Source organism: Micropterus dolomieu, linkage group LG12, assembly GCF_021292245.1.
Source record: "Micropterus dolomieu isolate WLL.071019.BEF.003 ecotype Adirondacks linkage group LG12, ASM2129224v1, whole genome shotgun sequence".
Taxonomy (NCBI): domain Eukaryota; kingdom Metazoa; phylum Chordata; class Actinopteri; order Centrarchiformes; family Centrarchidae; genus Micropterus; species Micropterus dolomieu.
Genome location: NC_060161.1, coordinates 24,554,525 through 24,579,062, shown reverse-complemented (window position 1 = coordinate 24,579,062; position 24,538 = coordinate 24,554,525). Strand labels below are relative to the sequence as shown.

Genomic DNA, 24,538 nt, shown 5'->3' with positions numbered 1-24,538 from the left:
TGGAAATGTTTCTCCCTTCCAATTGTACAGGTACAGATTTAAGTAATTGATAAGGCTCAGTTCACCAAAATTACAATTTAACTCATTTACCTCAACAGATATTTAGCTGTGCAGAGTTGAGTTGCAGTTTTGCATCATTTTAGACTTAGAATTTCAAACTGTGGAGTGTTACTCCCCAGGAGGGAGCAGGGGAGTCGAAGGCAGAGAGAGAGACTTATACTGCCTGAGGTGAAAGGCAATTAAGGTAAATTTCGTACCTCCTCAGATTCATAACTCTGTTTGGAATCGGAAGGCAGACACATATCTTTAGATTCAGTGTGACTTCAACTTCACAGAGGATATCATTACCGCTGATATCCATCGCAAATAAACATCCTTAAATGTGTCTCGCTATATGAAAAAAGATGCTGCTTATAACCATAATGTACCTGAGAAGTTTTCTTCAGTATCAAAGCAACCCAGTGACGGTTTTTTCTACATCCATGTGTACATTGCAAACAGGAACTTCTATTCCCAATTAAACACACTTTAATGGTGCCAATTTGCCAAAACTTTGTCTGAAAGGGGCCCCACAATGTCAGATTTTTAAGTCTTCTGTTTGGAGATATCTTCCAATTCCGATATTCGCCTCCTTCCCACTCTGCGACAAATATTTGAAAACCTGGGCAAAAAAGCCAAACTACCTGCACGGTTGTTTCTAAAGCTATATGTGAAAATACCGGCCCAGCAAGAGTTTTTGACAAGGTAATAAAAACAACTCAGTCCAGCCTCAACTTGTACGCATGTACTGTGCTTAACGGCTAAACCCATTTATGTCAATGCACACCCTCTCGCACAACTCATCATTTCTCTGTTCTCTATCTGCCTTAATGGCACGCCAACGACCCACCGCCTCACGCTGTACCTGAATTGTACTAAAAGGCACAGACAGGTTCCAACTTGGAAAACATGTTTATTCACTTTCATTACTGCAGTCGAATGACAAACAGAACATCAACAGAAACAAGACAAACATGGAGGAGCACTGCATTACACAAGTCAAGGTCAGTTAAGGTCGCAACACCTCAGCAGCAAACCAAACTGTTTTCAGAACGATGAGGATTTTGTCTGAGCATTTGTGCAGTCCGACGTGAGGTTTTGCACATACTCATGTTGTTATCAAACAGGCAGGAAGGGAAGATTTTCTGACAGAAATAAGTTCCTGTGGTCTTCTGTGTGGCTTTTGTGTTAGGACACACTGCCACCTGCTGGTTTGAGGCGGCTCGGCAGCAGCTGGATCGGGAATACATTTTTAATTTTATACATTTTCAAGTTGTAGTACCATGTCTGGTATTTTGTCTCAAGACTAACCCGTTGCACAGGAGCATGTTTTTATTCCGGATTTGTTTCAAAGTCAGCCACTGCCTGGGGTGGTGATTTGTTGGTATCAAGTCCAATCATCTAAAAAAACAATTACCGATAGCGGCTTTCCTTCAATTTTTTTTTACACTGGAATGGCTTATAGCCCTGAGTTTAAACATACAATGTTATACAATGTTACATCGATCCTCAACTGAACTTGCATTTTGTTTAAATGTAACACATCAGAGCTTACATTTATCCAATTGCAGAAAACATCTATAAAAAAGTCAACAAAAATAAAATAAAATCGGGGGGGGAAAAAAAAGGGGAACATCAAATTACCAGCTTGAAAGAAAACTGTAAAATCATGACATATTTATGGGTTTCTGTATGTGTGTGACAGAGAGCAATATCTACATTACACTGTATAGAAATGTCCAGTCAATTCAGCAGATATGAGCACATGATCACCGTGTACAGGTCTGGTGTGGAGATACAATCATACACAATTTGTTTTGTGTATGTGTGTGTGTCTGCCTGTGTAATGTTTAGGAGTCGTCTCCGTTGGCACTATCGCCGTCATCCTCTCCTTCCTCCTGCTCGCCTTCCTCCTCCTCATCTTCCTCCTCCTCCTCTCTCCCTCTGCTTTTCATCTGCAAAGAAGGAAAAGTGGAAACAGGACAAATAACCTCAACCTGGGAGCTTTCTTTTTGAAGTTTTCATATCACATAAAGGATATACAGTGCTGTATGAGTGACTTTAACACATACACATCAGAAGATATTCATGTTTTTAAAAATAATGTAAATGATTCGTCAAAATACAGGTTCTGGGAAATCGTTCAATATTTTCTGGTATTCATAGACTTATCCAACTCACTGAATAATCTGCAAAAGTCATTGATGCCTTAGCTCTCGTCCTGGCTCCCTCCCTCTCCTCCTCCCAGCTCCTCACCTCGTCTTCGTCCTCCAGCAGGTCGCCCTCGTCCTCGGAGTCGTTCAGCTCCTGGCTTTCTCGGTCCCGTTTCAGGCTGTCGTCTTTCTTGCTGGAGGTGGAGGAGTTGAGGGAAGAGAGCTCACCTGGTTCCGGTTTGCTGCTTTTCATCTCTGAATGAATGGAGGGAGACGGCGGGGGAGAAAAAAAGTGATACAAAGAGAGAGAGAGAGGGGGGGGGGATACGGGCAGGTGAGCTCAAAAGCAGACCACAAAATGGAAACTGGAATTGCGGCTGTTGAGGATCATTTTTCCTTCTGAATGCTTCCAACTCACAAGGGAAAGGGAGGAAGGGTTTGTTAGATTGACACCCAGATACAAGCATCTAACTCCATCCTAACTGGTACTAGCTGGTTAGCTTGATAGACCTGGAGAATATTAATGATGGGGCTGGTGGGATCACGCTGAAATGAAACCCTACAGTTCGTATGTTCTATTGGCTGAAATTATATACTTGAAATTTGCATATGCCCCTTCATGACTCATCTTAGAGCACTGTGAGTCAGAGAAGCCTTCCTTTGGTGTTAATCACACATTAGCAAGTAGAGTATAAATGTGCGATGTGTGGTTGTTTCTTGTTTTAAATGGTTACCTCTTGTTTTTCCAAATACAGAGTTGTCAAATTCACTGTTTCACTGGTCGTTTTATACATTTATAATAAATATGATTGGTCAGGAAACTCTTAAAGTAACCACAAATCTGAAAACAAAAAGGGTTGTCCAATTTAACTTATCTCTGCACCAGAAAAAATACATTTTTTTTATATAGTTTTCATTCTGCCACACTGGTATAAACTCTCATTAAGGCCCACCGGACTTCTTGCTGTGGTCCTTCTCCATGCGCTCTAGGCTCTCCAGCAGGTAGTCCACCTTGTGTTTGATCTGCGTGAGCTCCCTCTTGATGGTCTGCAGATCATCTGCCTTCACTGTGGGGAGAGAAACAGCACGAAAGTCTTTAGGACTGTGATGCGGGTGTGATGGAGCAGCAAGGGACAGCGGCCATCATGACAGAACTGTGGGTACCTACTTGCACGGGAAGTCCTCTGGCTGCTCTTGGAGGAGGAAAAGCTGGTTTTGGTCCTCCGGCTCCCTCCTCCGCTCAGGCTGACTCTGGGACGCTTTGAGGGAATGACAGCACGGGACAGGGGAGGAGGGGGAGGGGGCACCCGGGACTGGTAGGAGTACACCCTGAGACACAAATGCACGAGTCGAACAATTGTCTAATGTCAGTTTCTCAAGCTCATTCAGCAAAACGTTCGTAATCTTAACAATAACAGCATACACATTAATATACAGCTCATGAGCAATTATTCTAACAAATTTAAGAAAGAATAGACAGCTTACCTATCATAGTAATCTCTTTGAAAGTCATAGTCCAAATCAAGAGATGAACTGTAGAGAGAGCAGAGATTTACCTTTGACTTGATACTTTTTCTGGCTTTGCGTTTCAAATCATGTCTGAATGTGGAATTACAGAAATGGTTACACTGTTGTATTTGTTGTTGCTGTTGTGAGCGTAAATCAGTGCGTACGCACCTGTACATGTCCCCTGCAGAACGCTTCACTGTCTTTGATCGGTGAGGTTTCGGCTCACCTGCCAGGTTGATGTCTGACGGAGGGAAAACAAGGGAGGACGGGGTGGAAGCAAGAGTTAAGAGTTGCCAGGAGTGGGAGAATGCGCCAGAACATGTCATGGGCAGAAAGTGTGAAATTTCAATTAACACATTTTATCTCTCCTTCCCCTCCACCTGATGGTATGTTATTTCGGAAGACTAATGCAGGTTTTACCTCTACAGGTGGCAATTGCAAATAATTACTCATATTTATTTTAACTTGTGTGGAGCCCCAGATTGGTCAGAACATTTTGATCAGAAACAGCTGTTTTTATGTCTTTACTTTGATGTGATGCTTTTAAACATCACTTGTGCAAAATAATGCTTTAAAATCCTACTTTCACTGTTGTTCCTGGTTTTAAGCACTAGAGGGCAGCACAGAGGCTCTGCTCATCTGTGGGTCTGAATTTGAAGGTGACTGTAAATTGTGACGGACGTCAATGTTTATCCGTTTGCGTTTGGGCCCTGCAACAGATTCATGGCCTATCCATAGTGTTTCCTTGTCTTTTGCCCAGTGCATGCTGGGATAGGCCTCTACACTGCTGTGACACTGAATTGAAACAAGCGCATATAGCAAATAGAGGCACAATGTCCACACCCTAAACACTAAGCCCTGGACCCTCACAGACTTATTTGATGTCACCTGGTAAGTGATGGAGTGCAAGGGCTCAAAATGTTACAAATAGGAATGGGACAGCACTGAATGAATGACTGACTGGTTTATTTCATTTTAAATTATTATTACTTTGTGACATCATCATGTTACCTTCATTGAATTCTACTCTATTTTTTCTAACCATGTTAATGTCACTCAGGGTTTGTTGCTACTTCCATGCTTGTTTGTTTACCGTTCTTCTTTCTTCTCTTATAAAGGCGGGTTTGCTGGAATTTTTCTCTCGCTTCCGGGCTTTCCCTGGTGCCCCACATGTTTCACTTCACAATGTAATGAACTGTGGGCAATTCCCTCAGGCAAAGTTTGCAGAAATGCGGACTCACTAAAGGGCTCAAAATGTCTGCAAGTGAGCCCTCGCACACTTGACGATTTGACAGCGGGACGATCCTAGGTCCTCACAGACTTGACAGGAACGCACATCAAAGTCTGAATATGGACATCGAGACTGGTTCAGTTTGAAAATTTAAAAGTTTTGTATCTCAACTTGCAAAAAGCATCTTGTGTACAGAGCTGTCTCTATTTACACACACACATTTCTTAAAACAAGACTTAAAGTCTGCAGATCCCAAGTATTAACATATTTTGATTTGCATATTTCATAATAATTATTACAGTTGTTCAAACTATGTCTTCAGGAAGGGACTCTAGCACCGATTCTAAGACTCTGTACTGGACTCCCTGACTTTGTAGCTCCATCCATGGAGCTCACCCCACCTCCCCTCACCCACCTCACCTAGCACCTGTCCCACGATCATGCGGCCGTCCTCGCCGGCCACGGCGGCCCGTGCGTTCCTCTCATTGGAATACTGCACAAAGGCGTAGCCCTTATGGATGGAGCAGCCGACGACCTTGCCGTACTTGGAGAAGATGGCCTCCACGTCGGCCTTGGTGACCAGCAGGGTGTTGAGGTTGCCGATGAAGACGCGGGAGTTAAGGGAGCGCGGGTCAGTCTTGTTGGTCACGTTGCTGCTGGCCATCAGGCTAGAGATGAAGGACAGGGGGAGATGAGGACAGGTGGAGATGAAGGAGAGGTGGAGATGAGGACAGGTGGAGATGAGGTGGAGACGGCAGATGGAGAAGAGGAGGGGGAAAAGGACATAAAAGATCAGGGAAACATCCTTTGAGGGGAGGGATCTTCTGGGAGACAGGAAGAGTTAATTCACTATTCCATAAAGTTTCAGAAAAAGCGCTTCACAATTTTACAGAGCCGAAGTTGGCATCTTCAGATTACTTGTTTTGTACGACTAACAGTCCAAAACAAAAATATTGTCAATTTACAGTCATGTAGAGAAAAGCAGCTATTTCACACATTTGATCATTTACACAATCAATCATAACAAACTCTTGTTAACTGTCTGTCCATCAAGTAATCTATAAATTGACCTATAATTTGCGCACTAATGACACGTTATGTTCATTTACTAATTTCAATATAACCACATACCCTTATTTTAACAAGATGGTTTTGTAATCATAGACATGCAAATGAAAATTCAAAGTGTGGCTCCTACTTTCTACCTCCTTCTACAGTACAGGTGGAGTTCAGCATCTTACACACACACACACACACACACACACACACACTAAATGTGTGTTTGCATTTTCAAAAGGGAGACACAAGTCTCTAAAAGTAGATATGGGACAGCAGAACAGAAAGTTTGTTGGGGTCATGAAGCAGCCAGCACTCACTCCATCATGTCTGTACTCAGGTCGCTGGAGGTCTGCCTGCCTGTCTGACTCTGTTGGAGAGAAGAGGGTCATGGAGGAACTATGAGAGATGGGGACACATCTACTACACCTCCAAAAAGCTTGATTTTTTTTCTCTTCTCCCACTCTTGGATTTTTGGCAAAACCAAAAAGTGCTTAGAAAAAAGATAGAGGGCCCGGTTCAGGAGGTGGTCAATAAAATGTTTTTTAATGGAAGTGGTAAAAGAAAAAACCTGTAGGATAAATGTTTGTTATGACAGAACAAGATTTTGCATCAACGTGAGAAAGCTGCTTTTGACAAACTGTTTTACTTTCTAAGTGTGTATTTGTAAAACTGATTTTTAGAAACAGTATCCCTGCAGTAAACACCACTTTAATGAAGCTCATAAGTTCAGATTTGTTGTGACATGTCTCTTTCAACCGTTATCATTTTTGCAGTAGTATGTAAGGTTTGTCAGAACAAAGGGGGGGGGGGGGGGGGGGGGGGGGGGGGGGGGGGGGGGTGTCCTTCTGGCCTAGTGGTTCAGCCACAGACTACATAGCTGCTGTATCCTCTGTTTGATTCCCTCTTGGGGACTTTAAATGTCGTCATGATTTTTTAGACTCGTCTCCGCTGCTCCTCTTAAATCTACAGTTCAGGCAGCACTTGTAGTAAATCCCAATTACAAAGAGGCAGCTACACAAGCAAGTCGCATTAGCGTGTCGTACATTAGCGTAAAGCACGTCTGCTTTAAAAATGAGAGGCCATACTGTTGCTGCTGGTGCATTAGTGGCAAAAGCTGCAAACTTATGTAACATTGGGGGGGGGGGTCTCATTAATGATGTGGCAAACACAGGGAAGCTATAGCGAGAAAGAATTACAGCTCTCACAAGCATACCCTCACCACCAGCACCAACTGTAAGACACTTCACTTCTGCTTAATAAAATTACTATGACATGAAAAAAGGCCATCATGCACCATCAGAAATAAAAGATTTGGCTGAATACATTCCTGGCTGTTTTTTTAGCTTTGTGGGATTTTCTTTCAGCATCAGGACATAAACCCTCCCATGTGTAAACACTGGCTTTACTCATTGGCCTTTTGAGTGTGTCTTGTATTTTCGCTAATTCCCTCCTTCCTTCATCTTATCATCAACCACTTCAGCCACCATAAAGCCATTTCTCACCCTCCAAAACACAACACAACACTGCAACCAGCTGGGCTAAACTGTAGCCCGGCAGCAGCCTGTCCCTCCCTGGCCAGTAGCTACTAGCAGGGGATTACATGGTTTTCAGCAGGCTGCCTGGCCAAAGCTTAATGTCCTGCTCTCCTCTACATGATTTGGCCGGGATGTTTCTGTTGCTTGGCAAGCTGACAAAGTGTCTACAACACCGGGTGTGTGTGTGTGTGGGGAGGGGGGGATCACAGGCCACTTAGCAAATGTTTGTAATTCTTTGTGGAATGTTGGGGTTCACGAGGGACCATCCAGGGTTTATATCCAAGCGCTTATGGCTGTGCGATTCTAATGACAGACAATGATGTTGAACGCAACCAATCAGGCAGTGTTGCTGCACAGTAAGAGAAACATTTATTGGAGAATTTGGTATTCATTTACACACTTGGTGGCCAAAATACCAGTAACATCTTGCATGTAATAAATCGCAGGGTGGGGAATAAAAAAAAAATGGTGAAGTCTATAATGTTTGTTTGTCTGTTATGTGGCTGTTTTTTTTGCCAGTGACTGCAAGGGCCCTGTACTGTCTGTGTAATTTAGGTGTATTTGGCACATGGCGTCCACTTTTTAGGACTTTTCTCCATGCAACACGTGTCGGCTGCCTGTACATCACATAAGTGTGACATTCAACGTGTTTATTAGTGACCTTTTTTATTTTGGGGCCAAAATCCAAGCAGTGAAAAAAGGCCAGTTTAAACAAGACGAGCTTCACAGAGGTGATGTTTATTGCTAGGTTATTATACTGCATTATGTTGTGAGGTCCCCATCGTATTTATCATTTCACATTCAACATCCTGGGTTACTGTCACCCCTCATTTACAGTGCCCATTCATGGCAGTGTGAAACTGAATGTGACATACACCAGCAGTGACTTTTCCTATCCTCTGTTTCAGCTTGGCTGTCTTGTATGGTGGCCTAAAGTGTTCACCGGAAATCTGTAGTTTCACTGTGACTGCCAAGTGGGTTCATTGCAACAGATCAGTTATGTGTGAGTGTTGGTTTAATGTTTGTGCTTCCACTGTGAACGACACTGCGCCTGCAGCTCTCAGGACTCATGCTTGAAGGCAGAGGTGACAAAATGACTTTGCAGTTTGTACAGACGTGTCTGGAGCTGTACGCCGTCTGCGTGCATGTACTCAATAGCTTTCTGGAGCAAAAATTGAGAGGAATACAATCTTAAACTCTGATGTTTTAAATGCCGAGTCAGTGTAACTGATAATTGGTGTGAGAAATGCAACCTCATGTAGATTGTAATAAAAATATAACAGTATTAGTGATAAATGAACAAGTTAGTGATTCATAGTATTCAATAGGCATGCTTATTTTAATGGGTACAAACTTACTATTCGGGGTGATAATGGTGACATCATTATTATCAAGAGCTGGTATCTTTGTTTCTGTGGGTAATGGACCAGATTTGACTCCATCAAATGACATGCATACTCAAAAAAAGAAATCACATTACAAAGCAAAGGCAGCAAAAAACAGGACTTATTTTGCCTTTGTCAGTGCCAGCCCTAATCCAAGGACTGGCTGCAGGAGGGAGTCAAGTGAGTGTTATTCAGGAGTTAGCAACACATTGGGCCTCTTATAAAAATCAACACTGAACATAATGCATTTGATTATCAGAAACTGGGAACATGGGGGGGGGGGGAGCTCATGTAAGAGGCCACTAGTGTCAAACAGTCGATTTCTACTTTCACAGCACAAAAAACCCCAACAAAAAACACTACATGCTTCTTGCTCTAGGAAATCCAAAAAGGGTGAGAAATGGGCGGAATCACAAAGGGGTGAAAACAAAAGTGGAATATAAAAAATAAAAAAGTGATGCAAAATTTGAGGTGAGAAAAAAAAACAAAAAACAGAAGGTTGAGACCAACTTACGATTTGCCGCTGTTCAAAAAAGTGGCTTCAAAAACTAAACAGGGGGAAACAAAAACGTAATATTAGAAAAGATTTTTTTAAAGGAACTAGAACTATTATTACCACAAAGCAGGGACGTATGGAAAATGTGTCGAGAGAAAAACTAAACAAAATCTTTTAGACATTTTGCAGGCAGGCTACTTTAAGAGTGAACTTGCTTTTTCCAGGAACAAATTAGAGTAATTATTTAATGATAATTAATAGACAATTATCATACTATTCTGGAACTGGTTTGTTGTGCCTCTAATTCTACTACTGCTCCATACACTGACGTTTGAACTGCAAATTTTCTAAATAAAACCACTAATGATCCAGAGTGGGAGTAAGCCAGTGAATATGGCACCAACCCTGTTAAGAATGCGCACGGCTAGGAGTTTAACTGGGAATTCAAATGGTCATGCAAACAAAGAGGGAATGGAATGGGTTAAACAAATAACTCATACTTCATCTGTAAAACTCAAACCTGCTTATTTGTGCTCAGACTTCTACAGAGATATGTAAACTGGCATTGACAAATGTGAGCAAGGAAATCATCAGACTGGTGTCAGCTTTATAAAGGCCACACCAGAGCATCACCAGTCTAGGGGGTTGGTGGCTCATTATTCTTTCCTCCTGCCTGCCCTCCTTGTAGGGGCCAGAGTAAAGGGCCGGCTGTACAACAGCAGCAGAACAGCGCCCCTGGAGCCAGGAGGTGCTCAAGGACACTTCCAGAGGACACACTTTGGGCCAAGGGGGGTGGGGTACAATAGGGGTAAAACGGATCTTGCAGTTTTGGGGGCCATTATCAACAGCACCCTGCCTTCCTACTGTAAACCTTTGTTGCAGACTAGATATACACTACGTTTTTCCACACACACACACAAAACACACGTATGCAACTGATCCGTCAAAAAAAAGCTTTAAGATGATGCATTCAAGAAAGGAACAGAGCAAAAAGGTGCAGGCCTGATTACAGCTTATTGCAGGCTCCTTTGTGGGCCTTCCTCCTGGGTCTAAGCAGCTCCACAGCTCAGAAAAAAACTGATCTACGAATAAACTTAAAAATAGTATTTCACAAAATACTAAATTACACAAATTTATTTGCACCAATGCTACAGAAACTCCAGGTCCATGACTGCACAATACATTAAAACACTGTAGTGTTAATGTTCCTTAAAAACGCGCCCACTTAAGGAAAAAACATCTTGCCTCAAAAATTACATCACTCCTGAGAGGTTTGCAGTAGAAAATACACTGCCTCAGCACAGCGAAAATCACAATGAAAATAGGAAAAACGTATCTTATGAGTCACTGTCAACGACTGCAAATCAAGTTACGGGTGGGGACAAGGCACAGGACGAGAATAAAAAACCTTTTAAAAACAGATTTCCAGAAAAAGGGCGACCCGTTTTGAACACTGTCCAGAGAAGACTGGAACAATCTTCCATATTTCTTTCCTCGAAAATACGACCACACTCAAATAAACAACACGATAACACAGCGGGGGGAAAAATTGAGGTTTTCAAATGTCTTATTCGAAAAACAAAAGCAAAAATGTTGTTGTGGAAGCTACTTAAAACTAGTTTCTGCGCAGCTCACACTGCCATCACAAAATGTACGCCACTAAAGCCAACACAGTCTCAGGAATACCAGCCAGGAAAAATGCATTAAAAATAAAAACAAAAAAGTCCCAAAGACGGTTCAGGAAGTCAGGAAAAAAATAAAAAAAAGATAGGGGAGAAAAAATCTCTCGGTTAAAAATACTCACCAGGAGCTTAATACAAAAATGAGTAAAATTCAACGCTGTTTTTACTTGAGTAGGTAAAGATCCGCTTACGGCTCTGCAGGCTGATTGTATCACCTTGAAACCAGTGGACACGAAATGGCGTCGACTCATGTACGCAAGAGAAGAGATCCGCCCACTTCTGCGTCACAGTTTCTGATTGGATGTTTGAACCTCCCTTTGTGGTTATACCCTTTAGGGATTGGCAGACGCGCTTGTCAGTCCGGCTCACCAGTGACGACATCGGTATATGCAGCACTCGTAGCTTATTTGTTTGTATCAGAATGACACTTAAAATCAAAAAGGGACCATTTATCATAATGTAGCATGGAATATAATGTAATGTAACAATGTTATTAACTCTTAAGAGGAGGACATCTATCAGTCTCTAAAGGGTTTTTATTTTCATCATGTCATGGCACATTTTCTCTTTCAAATGTTGCTACATTCATTTAGATTTTACACATTTTATTTTTCATATGGCTGTTTTTATTGTTCATTTTAATGCATATTTACTATACAACTCAATTGACGCAAAATCCCGTCCATTCTCTAACTGTTAAAGAATATTGTGCTGCGAAACGGTGCCTTTTAACAGCAGTCAGTCATAAATAACAATCACAAAAATTTTTTTTTGCACCAGTGACCGCATGGCTCCTGAAAGTAATATCAACGGCGTCACCACTTCATTTTCCGTGAGAAAGGACCTGAGGAGTAAACAAATATGGGTTCAGTGTAACACATTTGATAAATTAAAGAGGTCATGGTTGAGCTTTTTTTAAAGTGTGTGTGAATAACAAAGTACTTTGGAAGTCAGTCATCCTCCTGCGGTTTCGAGGCAGAGTGACGTCCAGTCTTGAGGTGGATTCAGGTGTTTTCAGCACCTCCTCCAGCCTACGCTGCTCCTCATTTTCCTGGAATTGGCAGATAATGAATTAACAAAACCACTCAATCCTTTTGTGGTACTTTAAGAGCATCTGAAATAAGAACCTGTGTTGGCGTTTCTTGACGTTTCCTTCTGGCTGCGGGAGTGTTAGGGCCTGGGCTTTCTGCTCCACTTTTCTGCCGTTCCTTCTCTCTCTGCAGGAGGATGGTCTGCCGTGTGGTCCTGTACTCTAACGAAAAGTTACTGATGGTTTTACAGAAGTCCTCCTCTTTGGTGTCCCTGACCATAGCCCGGGAGTAGCCTAGGAATAAGAGGAAAGAGTGGAACCTGGAGGAGCGAAAATTAAGAGGAAAACAGCAAGTTTTAACTCAAACAAAAAGGAAACCTTTGGGCTCAAAATGACTCCAATTTGAACTTAAAACATCACATCAAGGAGGTGCTAAAGATGTCAACAAGAACTATATAAACCATGTACTTGCAGCACACCTGTTAATAACCCGGCGATGGACGGCTCGCAGGACCTTCAGCCTCTCCTCGCACTCTTTCAAAATCTTCGGCAACCTGTAACGGAGCGAGGCCTCCGAGGCCAAGGCCTCGTCTTCTTGTCCTCTCCTCTTCTCCATCTTTCCTCCTTTCCTCCTCTCCTCTGCCTTGTCCAGCACCTTCAGCTGCTCCCATGATGCTTTGCACAGGGCCTCTAGCTGGGTGATGTTGGACTGGACTAGGGAGTAGTCACACTGCAAAGACGAGAAAATAAGGGAAGTGCATTTCGAAATGGATTCACAGTGGATTTGTTATTTGGATTTATTGTAACTGAATAGTTTACTGTCTGTTTGAAATAGGATTTGTTTTTGTTCTTGCTTTGGACGCCCTTTATGATCTTGTCATGATGAGTTGGAATCAATCATGGTGATCTTTACTTCAGCCTTTTTGTTACTGTACATCCAAATAATCCTCCCTCGGGCTCACAAACACACACACATAAGCGCAGCTACGCACCTTGCCAGCTTTAGTAACAGCAGTGATGTCAGAGTAGAGGTCAGACGATTGCGGGTAGAGCTGCATCAGTAGCACACACACGTGGTGCAGCAGGGGCTGGCGAGTGTGTGTATCCCTCACCTGGGACAGCTTTCCGAGGTAACTCAGCTCAAAACCACGGGCCTTGGCATATTAAAATATGTTGTCAGAGGAGGGGGAGGAATATGACTCACTAAAGCTCAAAAGTGCTTTAACAATGGATCACAACGCACTCACCTTACATCCATTGAGAAAGTTACCGATCGCTAACACTGTTGCTAGAATACATCTGAAGGTCTGGCTGGCTGCGAGCTGCTCCATGGCCAACTTCAGATGGAAGAGAGGCTCAGCAATTTCCTGTTAAGAGAAAGGACACATTTAGAGGACAATGTGGGTTGTGACTCATACAGAGGTGAGCCCTCAAATCCACGTTTTATTTTTAGATATTTGTGGTGATAGGAAGTCACCACAGTGGTGTTTTTGGTGCTGCATTCATACAGGGATTACTTGTCATTCCAACATTACTGTGACGGTTGATTTTATGATAATGCAGCTTGTGTAGGTGGCAGCGTGGTGGTCACACTAATGCTCATGCAAACTACCTAGATTCTGCTCAGTTCAAATGCAAATGTAACAGTTTCTACCCTGAGAGGGTAACAAAACAGACATCTATCTTTCATCTATCATTTTAAAGGTCCAGTGTGTAATATTTAGAAGGATCTATTGAGAGAAATTTAATATAATTTCTATGGATTCAGTGTTTTTATTACCTTGGAATGAGCCATTTCTATCTACATACTGCGCAGGTCCTCTTACATGGACGTCACCATGTTGTGCCGCTGTGTTTCTACAGTGGCCCAAACGGACAAACTGCTCTACAGAGCACGTTTTATCACTACGTTGAATATGTACAATGAAGAAGAAGAAGAAGAAGTCGTTTGGTTTGTTAGAAGTAAGAAGAGAAGTGAAGTTTGAACAAATGGAGGACCACACGTAGTATTTAGTAAAAGAGCCGACAGAGCGTGCTGTAGCTTCTCCTACATTGCAAAGGTAGAGGGGATCGGTGAGTGAGACGACGGTTACAATTTGCAACCCTCACCACTAGATGCCACAAAACACATTGAACCTCTAAATAGCAAAACAGTTTTCCATCCCATTCCATCGCATGCTTGTTTGACTTTCTCTTACCCTTTCTAGGGAGTCGTAGTCCAGAGCAAAGGCCCACAGCTGAAGCCTAGAGTTCAGATGCGGGATTTCCCCCAAAGTGAGCAGACAAAGCTCAGCTGGGGCCAGAGGGGAGTGGGGATTCTGGGCCTTGGCATCCTTGATCAGACAAAGTTCCTCTTCTGTTGGCATTAAAGCTTTAAGCCGCTGTTTTAGAAGGGAATGTGGAAAGAGATGAACCCATGCTGCAGGACTCCTAATGGGACTTTTTGCTGTTCGTATCTGCACCCCGCTCAGGTTTCACTTTTACATAATAACAACATGGCAAGGGCAACAAATTGCCTTTCCAAACAAATGTTAACTTTAGAGGTTAATCAAATGCTGAAGCTCAAATTCTGGAGGACATGACCTCTACTATACCTGAACGTCCTCTCTGTCCAGCACACTGCTGTCCATGCTGTAGATAGCAGGGGGGAGGAGGCGGGGAGGGGGCAGACTGCTCAGGGCGATGGTTATGATGTTGCTCCGCTTCATCCCCAACACCGAGACCAACGGCTGCTTCTGTGTTGAGATATAAAGAAATCTGAAGCCCTTTATTCAACTAATAGTCAATAACACACCAATCAGGATAAAAATCCCTCATTCAGGAGAGTTCATACCATTTGTAAGGAGCGGTTTAAATATTTTCAGCAGCATCTGGATGAATGCCAGATAGAAATGTTTGGTGTACTGGAGAAATGTTGTGCCACATGCCCTGATGTTCATGCTTGCTACTTAACATTTTGCAATTTCCATAAGATTCAAAATCATGCAGCAGCAGATGACTCACCTTATCAGAAGTGTTAACATAGAAGTAAATTCAACAAAAGTGCTAAGGGCAAAACACTTTTTTGTCACAATCTGACAAAATTACACTGCAGTTTGTTGTCTGGATTCATAAATCTGCATTTTCCACAGGAGAAAAACAGATACTGCAAAATGTAGAACACGTTTGTAAGCCCAATCTCACGACATCCCTGAGGCATCTTTCTGTCTCATAGGTCTTACCTGCCTTCCAGAAACCACATTAAAACTGGTGCTATGGCCCTTAGATTCAAACAGGTACTCCAGTCGGTTTGTATCCAAGTGGACTGGCTCAAGTCCGGACCAAATAGTCTGCGTCCCAAAGCGGGTCATTCTGGGAAGGGGAGCCAAACTCTGCAGTTCCCTCCAGTGGAGCTTCAAGGTGCGAGATTTGATGGTAGCATCTTCATGCGAGGCCGAGGGCAAAGGTGGGGCAAGCGGAGGAGGGGGAGGAAGAGGAGGGGGTGCTGGAGGGGCTCGGAGACAGGTTGATGGTACAGTGGTTGAGTTGGTTCCCTCGTCCTCTGTGCTGTCTTCCTCATCCCAGAGGTCTGAGAAATCCAAAGTGTTGACGCGAAGACATGCAGCTGGTTTTAGGAATGAACCCCAGCATTGGTCGAGATCCCAGGACAGGGGGTTATCCCTCGTCTGGTCCGACTCCTTCATCGGTATTTCAGGGTGGTCCGTGACTCCAAAAGTTCTGTTAATATTCAACAGCATCACCGTGATAAACCAGGGTATAATTTATTTTTTTGTGCATGAGAAAAGTGACTCCACAAAGCATCCTCCTTCTACATATTAGATAGAAAACAAGGCCTTTTTAGATAAGTTTTGCTTTCATCCATATTTTCCACACTGCAGCTGAATGTGATCCCTTCCTTGTCTCTTCTTCTCACTGTGCAGTCAGCAAACCCCTCAGACAATATGTATACAAATCTAAATGTCTGTGGATGCTCAGCCTCACTTGACGACCACAGAAGTGCATAACTCACACAACCAAATCGTAATCTTTGAACCACCACTGGGTGTTCTCACAGCACCGTAACCTGCAATTGCCTTGGGTGCAGTTTTTGTCCGTCAATTCTAAAATGACAAGCCGAGTCTGACACTTTGATCCAAAAGTCCGCTGTTTTCCTGTGCGTGTGCCAGAAACCGGTGACCTCAGTCAAAAAGAAGGAATCCATATGAGTTTTGTCGGGTTGTGTTCAGTCCTGTAACCAATTCTGATGAGAAAATCCAAGGAATGCCTTTCTGCAGCACTTCCAGAACATCTAAATGTCGTGCTTCTGCAGCTCTCCCTTGGCTTTCATCTCTCTCTCTCTCTCTCTCTCTCTCTCTCTCCATGTTTCTCTTTCTGTAAAGTGACAGCACAAAAGAGAGGGAGCGAGGTGCATTGGTCCGTTGGTGCATTAGTCCTGGTTTATTTGAGTTGCACCCTTTCCCTCAATTTCCTTATCGGGCCTGCATCTCCTGTTTGTATTGCTACTTGTGTGTACACAAATCTCCCTATCTGCCACTAAAGATCTTTTACTTCCCTCCTTTTCTGCATCCCCTTCTCCCCTGTGAGCACATAAAAAAGCGCAATTGACCAAATTTGCCCTGGATCTCTTTTTTTTAATTACATGCAACGTTGTGGACGACACATCAGCGTACTATAATCAAGCAATAATCAAAGCTTCCTTGATGAGCCGAGACTTGTGCCGACACACATGCAAGCCCAAATCTTCAGAAACGCTGGCCTTAAAAGCTTGTTATGCAGCAGAGATAAAGCTTATGGGCAGCAGTGCTTAAGTCGTGGGCAACATCTTTAAAAGGAAGAAATATTCTTTGATAAAACATGAGGGTGAAGTTCAGCAATTTTAAAAACATACTGGGTAACTGGGTAAAACAAATTATAACCAAAAACACTGGGTCTGTTGAATCACTCCAAAGCAAGCAGTATACAGTTCACAGGGGTCATTTGCATGGTCGACATGCCGCAATAATGAGAATCTTTCCCTTGGCCATTAGGTCTCCCCCTAATTACACTTTATCTCATTCAGTGGGGCTCATGGGACGTTTAGGCCAAAATGAGCTCTATTTGGAAAGATTTAGCTCTTGTTAACATTTATATATGAACAGGATTTTTGCTGCTGCTGCAAAAGAGGATTTTGAAAAAACTCTTTTTCAACTTATCTTGATTGGCACATCTGGGAGTGGTCACGCAAACACAGGCATCTTCTTCTTTGACTAAAATTCATACACCTGGGACATTTGGAGTTTTTAACCCACCAGAGACGCCGATCACATTGTGATGTTATCTCAATTTTACCTTTTATGTTCATATTTGCAATATTTGTTTGCATTTGCACCCTTTAAAATGCTTGATCAAATGTGTTGTGTGGTAGGCGATACAAAGGCAAAATGAAAGGTATTTTAAAAAAGGCCAATCAAGCCCAAGACCTTTAAGGGTTAAAATCTACTGACAATGTGTGATAACCAATATGTGTTCAATACATTGAAATGAAGACTGAGCAGGATTTGACCAAGATACACTTACTAGACAGAATCGCAGTTACTGAAACAGACAGATTTCCCATGGGAACAGACATTTCCGGTTATTTTCTTTGATGAGCCTTGTGTGTCTGTGTGTGTGTGTGGCAGTGGTTGTGTATATGAATGTGTGCATCTCTTTTCATCTGTTTCTCTGTCTGTCATACCATTTCCACTGAATGTAATTCAACTCTCTCTGGGCCTTTACAGTGCAAGATAAAGATCAAGGCAAAATTACATGTAATCATTCCCAGTTTGCTTTGAGAATAGTAACAGTTTTTAAGTTGTGAGAGTCAAGGACCACAGCTTGGATTTTTTCATGTAAAGCTCATTTTTGAACTACGACACTCACCCTGTGCTTACAATGAATCCTCTTAACAAGAGGGTTTTCACACTGGCCTACAAGTTCTTCAATTTATCACAAAAGCTCAACTGAGTTATGCTTTGAACAAGATCTTGAATTCAATTTAAACCACTCAGTACACACCATTGAATGTGCACCATTTTTAAACAACCAAACGTCTCATTTTCCTAAAAGACAATTACATACCGGTGTACCACACTGCTATGCACCATGCATTCATTGCAACAATACAGCGGCAGTTTTGACCAGTGAAGGTACGTAGGTTCTCTCCTTTGGACATGATGATTGGTGGGTTCACAAAACCACTTTCAGGTCATGGTCCAGAGGTAAGAACCCAGCCAGAATGAGAAGAAGACCAAAAACAAGCTTTTCTGAAAGTGTGCACAGCTGGATTACCAATTGGAATTTGAATTATGTGAATATGCACCACTAAAGCACAGTATCAGCTAACATGATAACATCTTTTTTCAAGAACTTCACTATTTCATATTTGTGTTTATATTTAGCATATTCATAGATATATGTGTTTAATCTTATTACCACACAACACATCTGATGCCAGGAATTGTTCCAGCATACTCACACACACACTCTACACACTGCAAATGGAATGTGAAGAACCGAGGTAACCAGGGGCCCGATGTGATTCTCTTTTTTCTATATTTCACTGCTGTTTGCCTATAGGTTAAATATGTATGACCTCGAGTTGATCTATCTATCTATCTATCTATCTATCTATCTATCTATCTATCTATCTATCTGTCTATCTATCTCATAGACTATATATAAAAAGATCTATCTATCTATCTGAATGTAGGCCGTATATATATATATATATATATATATATATATATATATAATGTAAATATGCACTAGTGATTAAGTAGGCTAACCACTTTTTGACTGAAATTCAGTTAATCTTCTTCAATTTTGTCATTTTGGTTTGTTATGAAGCCATTGAATCCAGCCTGAATGTAGGCCTGCTTGAATGCATATATACATACATACAGTACACAGCATATTCAATCCCTTACCTCTTGTTTGACTTTCTTCAATGCTGCCTTTTATTTTGAAAGTCCCGAACGGAACTCCCTCCCTCCGTCTTCCGCGCTCCCGAGATGTTTTGGGAACGTACGGTATCCCGGTGAGCGCGCGCTTCCCGGACTGTAGCTGCCTGTCATCGTTGGGGCTGACATCACACAGAGGATTTGCTACAATGTCAAACACTCAGAAGCAGCGCGAGCTCATGGCTTCCCCGCGCCACAATGAGAAGCACCGCCGTGTCCTCCTGCTCATCCTCTAAATACAGAAGTCCATTCACTTTTTATGGGTTTGTTCCATGTTCCCGGGCAGAATGCGTTTGAGGTAAGATGGGTTACTCTTTCCTGTTTTATTATGGCGTGGAATTAAGAGTTGTCTCCGTTTTTCCGTACATGTCTGTATGAAAATAACAGTACTTGTTTGAGTATCATTAGAAAACATAATCAGTCAGTGTTGACAGCATCTTTACACCTCGCGTCGTTATCTGAAAAGTTGTCCGGCTCTAACATTGACTGTCGTAGGTTATTACGTAATGGGAGTGCGGACACTACTGAGCAGATGTTACTGTGAGGTGAAGTGATGACAAATCTCTGACAGCACGACCCCACTGCTTGTGTAAAGACAGCATCCTCTGTACACCACTGTGACACCGAAGATTTCTCAATACTAATGTTTTCAGTGTAACTAGGGAAAATTACAAAAAATGTAAATGATGCACCATTATTATTGTTCCAGCTGTATGGGAATTGTATAAACATTAAGCCTATAGCTTCAATTAAAAAAATCATCAAAATAAGTTTAATATGACTCAATTACCACAGGCTGATTTTTATTAATATATGTGTCAGTGGAAACTATATTCACACACTGTGGAACATTTTATTATTCTTAAACATAATGTTGTTTTTGTAAAAAGCAATGATGCTATAGACTTACTTCTATGGACTGTAAAGAGCTAGTAAAAGTCGATATCACAATATTAATAAAAAAAATCTTGTACCAATAATAAAGCCGTTACTTTTCAACCCTTCCATTTTGAGTGCCTTATTAGAAAGTGTTACCAATTAGAATAAATTAAAATGAATTATAGTTGATACGATTGATGATTTGCTTCATAGCATAAATTGGGACAATATCATTTTGTAAAACAAAAATATTGATTGATTGTATGATTAGATCATCACAACCTGATTTCACTGATAGTACTGAATTATCGCCCAGCCGAAAAGCTGGTGTTACAGAGCTTGCTTTTTTTTTTTTTACTAAAATGTTTAGCATTTGTAGATCAATAAACAAGCCTCCCAAACCTCAAATCTTCAATGTTAACAGAGAAAAAAACTTCCTCAAAAACCCTCAGTTAATGTTACCGAGCTACTTCCACTGCTGTTTATATGCCCTGGCAGGTCTATGTGAGCGTGTGAGCAAGGTCAGAGGTCATGCTGCGGAGGGAATCTGACTCCCACGGCCTTTTTTCCTCCGGAGAGACGTCTGACAATGACTGTGGGGTGAGGTCATTTTTTTTAATAACTGGTACCTGCGTGTACCGTGTGAATCTGTATATGACACAAAAGTATGCTGGGAATCACATTTTGTGGCCTTTAATTGACACAAAGTTACAGTTTAACAGTAATCTAATGATGTTACAACATATGCAACTGAAACATCTGGTGGACTGGTATTATACCACCTCGTCTGTGATTATATCTCTGATGTTATTTACTTCTTTGACTGAATCACATGGATTTATCAGCCCTCGCAACTCAAATGTCTGGCAGTGCCAGTTAACCATCCTCCACTTTTGAGCAGTTTAAAATGTGAGTAGGTGGAAAAGGTTAAAAGCCAGAAATCTCATCACCGAGCCACTGACAGGGACCAATGAAATGAAGACTTGTGCTCATGATATCTCCATGTTCATTCCACTTGATGCTGTTGTACATTATATAACTTTGTGTCCTTTAAAGCGTCACTCTGTTCCTTTAACTTACTTTGCTAATATGCTGCTGGCTGAAGATAAAAGGGATGAGAGGCTTCGCACAAGTCAACAGATCACAGTTGTTTATCCTCTCTGTCTTTGTCTCTGTCTCAGATGGGGGCGAGTTGTGGAGAGGTAGATGTAGTGTGTCTGTGCGAGGCCGGTCCCTGTACACTTTATTCAGAAGCACACACGCCTACGCCGGTGAGTGCTCAGGCTTCCCACTTAAATGTCTGTGGCCATAGCTCAGAGTGTTCCTTCATCTGTAATAGTGCTCTAAATGCACGGCTTTAACTCACTGCTGACCTCGCTATACCTCTGCTGCTGTTTGTGTTTTTTACGGTTTTTAAAGGAGCTGTCCACGGCGTTTGTTTCAGTCATATTTCAATAATTTAATTAATCTAATGACGTCTCTGCTCTCTCCATCTTCTTCTCTTTACTTTCTGCTCTCAGGACTCACGGCTGTGTGAATACTGTGGTAAAAACAGAGTAATGATAACGAGATACTCTGAGGGATACGGCACAGAGGTAATGTGTGACATACATTATGTTTGTGTTTCTTCACAACAGGCCTGTGTGAGTCCGACCTGCAGGTGTCTGAAGCTTTGATATATGTGTTGCATATGTGTTGCCTTTATTTTGGCAGGCAGCTGTGGTTTTTCAGTATGTTAAAGGGCATACATGACTAATGCAGGGTTCATTACATGTATGTAACCCTGAAATGTTTGGGCACTGATGTTTATTTTTCTTTCTTGTTAGTCAAAAAGCATCTGGAAGAGTAATTTCAGTGCACACAATAGTGTACATGAAAGCCATATTACTACTTGAAATAGAACTGGGAGTAGACCGGTTTCCACTGTTTTATTTAAAAGCAGATACGCTTATTTCGAAAGTTAGATGAGAAGGTCGATACCACTCTCAGCTGTAGCTGTTTGTGAAATCTGAAGCTACAACCAGGAGACGGTTAGCTTGGCTTAGAATAAGCTTAGCCAAGAAAGAGCACATAACTCCTGGTAAACCACAACATGTTGTTTTTACACTTCGGTTTAAATACAGATAAAACATAAGTGATATAAAGTGTTAATTTGTGAACTTTAGAGGTGTTAATAGGCCAATTTATTTTCAACCTTCAGACAAAGGCAGACTAACTGTTTCCCCTTGTTTCCGCTCTTTGGGTAAGCTAAGCTAAAGCCAGACCGATATAGGATTTTTAAGTCCAATTTCGATATTTGAGGATTTTAAAATCTGATATGCCGATATATCGGCCAATATTCTTTTTTCCCTTTATTTGGGGGGGCATTAGCTCAGTCTGTTAGGACTTGGCTTGGAAACCAGTGGGTCTCCGCATTGGGTGCAGCACGAATCAATGCCGTAGGTGTCCCCTGAGCAAGGCACTGAACCCTGGACAGCTCCCCGGGCGCCGTACGATGGCAGCCCACTGCTCCTAAATAGGATGGGTTAAATGCAGAGAACTAATGTCCCCTCCCCCCTTCCCAATATAATACTACTACTAAAAATAATAATAATACCATATATCATCTCTCATGTCATTGCTATCATAATAATGATAAATACGGCTCTCCTACATAGGGAAATAACTATATATATATATATAGTCATGCAGCAGTTACCTTACATATAATCTGCTACAATGACTACTTTCTACATCTAGTTAACCACCAGCACTCTGTTAATTCTATTCAGTGCAATGAGAAACCATTTCCTAACCACCATCTGGCTCTAAAAAATGCTATGATACAGTGACCCAGATGAAACGCTGCCCTTGAATTAATCTAATACTACATGACGGTCTACAACGAGGACCTGCAACTTTGACATTTCACACTAACTTTTCACATCTGAAAGCCGAGCCCACTTAGATAACTTTGTTAGGCAGGAAGCTGTGTTAGACACTTGTTCAGCTTACGTTAATCATTTCTGACACGCCATTTAGAAAACGTCAAACACTATAGTTTAATCGCTCAATAACGTTAGTGCTCCTCCACTGATAAACATGACATTAGCTTTGTGGCTGATTTAGCAATGGGCAACATTAGCTGCTTATTTAGAAGTAATAAATTAAAGGCAAATGAGAGGACCAGTCAGTCGAATTGCCACACTGTTTCAGCTGCGAAACCTCCAACACCAGCTAGCGTAACATTAAACACACTGCTGTGAGCCTGGAGAGGGCAGTAAAAAACGGTAGGGTTAGGAAGTCTGGTATGGTAAGAGGAGAGTTGATGAGAGCTATTAAAGACCAACTCACCAGGATCACTGAGTGTGAGAGCTACCAGGAGCTACTCTTCGTAGATCTGGTAGACTCAGGTCAGCTGATGTTTTGTGCTGTGGTGCTGCAGTGTTGTTAACAGAGGAGCTGCAGCGCACCCTCTGGTGGGCAAACTATGCAACACTCATGCCATGAGGGTAGGATCCAACTCTCTGTTTCTTTTTTAATAGTCATATATCAGCTGTTTTAAACGCTGATGCAGATATACAGTGGGTACGGAAAGTATTCAGACCCCTTTAAATTTTTCACTCTTTTTTTCATTGCAGCCATTTTCCAAAAATCAAAAAAGTTCATTTTATTTCTCAGTAATGTACACTCAGCACCCCATCTTGACAGAAAAAAACAGAAATGTAGAAATTGTTGCAAATTTATTAAAAAAGAAAAACTGAAATATCACATGGTCATAAGTATTCAGACCCTTTGCTCAGTATTTAGTAGAAGCACCCTTTTGATCTAATACGGCCATGAGTCGTTTTGGGAAAGATGCAACAAGTTTTTCACATCTGGATTTGGGTATCCTCTGCCATTCTCTGCCATACTTTTATAGGAGAGCTTTTCCCGATCTTATTTGACTTTATTTTATCCCTTTTATTTTATTGTATTTTACTAATTTTATATTAAATTTTCATGCTCTTATCTTTTTTTGTATTATTCTTTACACTTGTTAAAGCACTTTGTAACTTGTTTTTGAAAAGTGCTCTACAAATAAGGATTATTATTATTATATTATTATTATTCCTCCTTGCAGATCCTCTCCAGTTCTGTCAGGTTGGATGGTAAACGTTGGTGGACAGCCATTTTCAGGTCTCTCCAGAGATGCTCAATTGGGTTTAAGTCAGGGCTCTGGCTGGGCCATTCAAGAACAGCCACGGAGTTGTTGTGAAGCCACTCCTTCGTTATTTTAGCGGTGCGCTTAGGGTCATTGTCTTGTTGGAAGGTAAACCTTCGGCCCAGTCTGAGGTCCAGAGCACTCTGGAAAAGGTTTTCGTCCAGGATATCCCTGTACTTGGCCGCATTCATCTTTCCCTCGATTGCAACCAGTCGTCCTGTCCCTGCAGCTGAAAACCCCCCCCACAGCATGATGCTGCCACCACCATGCTTCACTGTTGAGACTGTATTGGACAGGTGATGAGCAGTGCCTGGTTTTCTCCACACATACCGCTTAGAATTAAGGCCAAAAAGTTCTATCTTGGTCTCATCAGACCA

General features: G+C 41.9%; 3 protein-coding genes across 12 annotated transcripts in view; 1 reads left to right on the top strand and 2 right to left on the bottom strand.

Moving 5' to 3' along the window:
- Positions 1–935: 935 nt before the first annotated feature.
- On the bottom strand, positions 936–11,334 carry LOC123980414 (heterogeneous nuclear ribonucleoprotein C). 10 transcript variants are annotated; one of them, XM_046064776.1, is made up of 11 exons: positions 11,212–11,334; positions 9,426–9,459; positions 8,885–8,938; positions 6,309–6,358; positions 5,353–5,600; positions 3,870–3,942; positions 3,678–3,725; positions 3,361–3,521; positions 3,146–3,259; positions 2,221–2,447; positions 936–1,994 (listed from the first exon to the last, which is right to left on the bottom strand). In XM_046064776.1, the coding sequence occupies exons 3-11, from the start codon at positions 8,909–8,911 to the stop codon at positions 1,890–1,892; spliced, it is 1,053 nt and encodes a 350-aa protein (XP_045920732.1). In that variant the 5' UTR covers positions 8,912–8,938; positions 9,426–9,459; positions 11,212–11,334; the 3' UTR covers positions 936–1,889. The 10 variants fall into 10 exon arrangements, with proteins under 10 accessions (XP_045920732.1, XP_045920738.1, XP_045920734.1 ...); XM_046064782.1 differs by having other exon boundaries at positions 2,296–2,447; XM_046064778.1 differs by having other exon boundaries at positions 5,353–5,585.
- Positions 11,335–11,721: 387 nt separating this feature from the next.
- si:ch211-63p21.2 (FH1/FH2 domain-containing protein 1) lies at positions 11,722–15,473 on the bottom strand. Its single transcript, XM_046065702.1, has 9 exons — positions 15,341–15,473; positions 14,714–14,854; positions 14,318–14,500; positions 13,367–13,486; positions 13,112–13,273; positions 12,599–12,849; positions 12,217–12,439; positions 12,032–12,140; positions 11,722–11,933 (listed from the first exon to the last, which is right to left on the bottom strand). The coding sequence occupies exons 1-9, from the start codon at positions 15,467–15,469 to the stop codon at positions 11,905–11,907; spliced, it is 1,347 nt and encodes a 448-aa protein (XP_045921658.1). The 5' UTR covers positions 15,470–15,473; the 3' UTR covers positions 11,722–11,904.
- A 3,771-nt stretch (positions 15,474–19,244) lies between these two features.
- The window catches only part of si:ch211-63p21.1, a 16,260-nt gene continuing 10,966 nt past the window's right edge, over positions 19,245–24,538 (top strand). The window contains exons 1-4 of the mRNA XM_046063724.1: positions 19,245–19,397; positions 20,477–20,578; positions 21,160–21,249; positions 21,499–21,573. Coding sequence (XP_045919680.1) covers positions 20,510–20,578; positions 21,160–21,249; positions 21,499–21,573 — 234 coding nt within the window. The 5' untranslated portion in view covers positions 19,245–19,397; positions 20,477–20,509. The remainder of the gene's footprint in view (positions 19,398–20,476; positions 20,579–21,159; positions 21,250–21,498; positions 21,574–24,538) is intronic.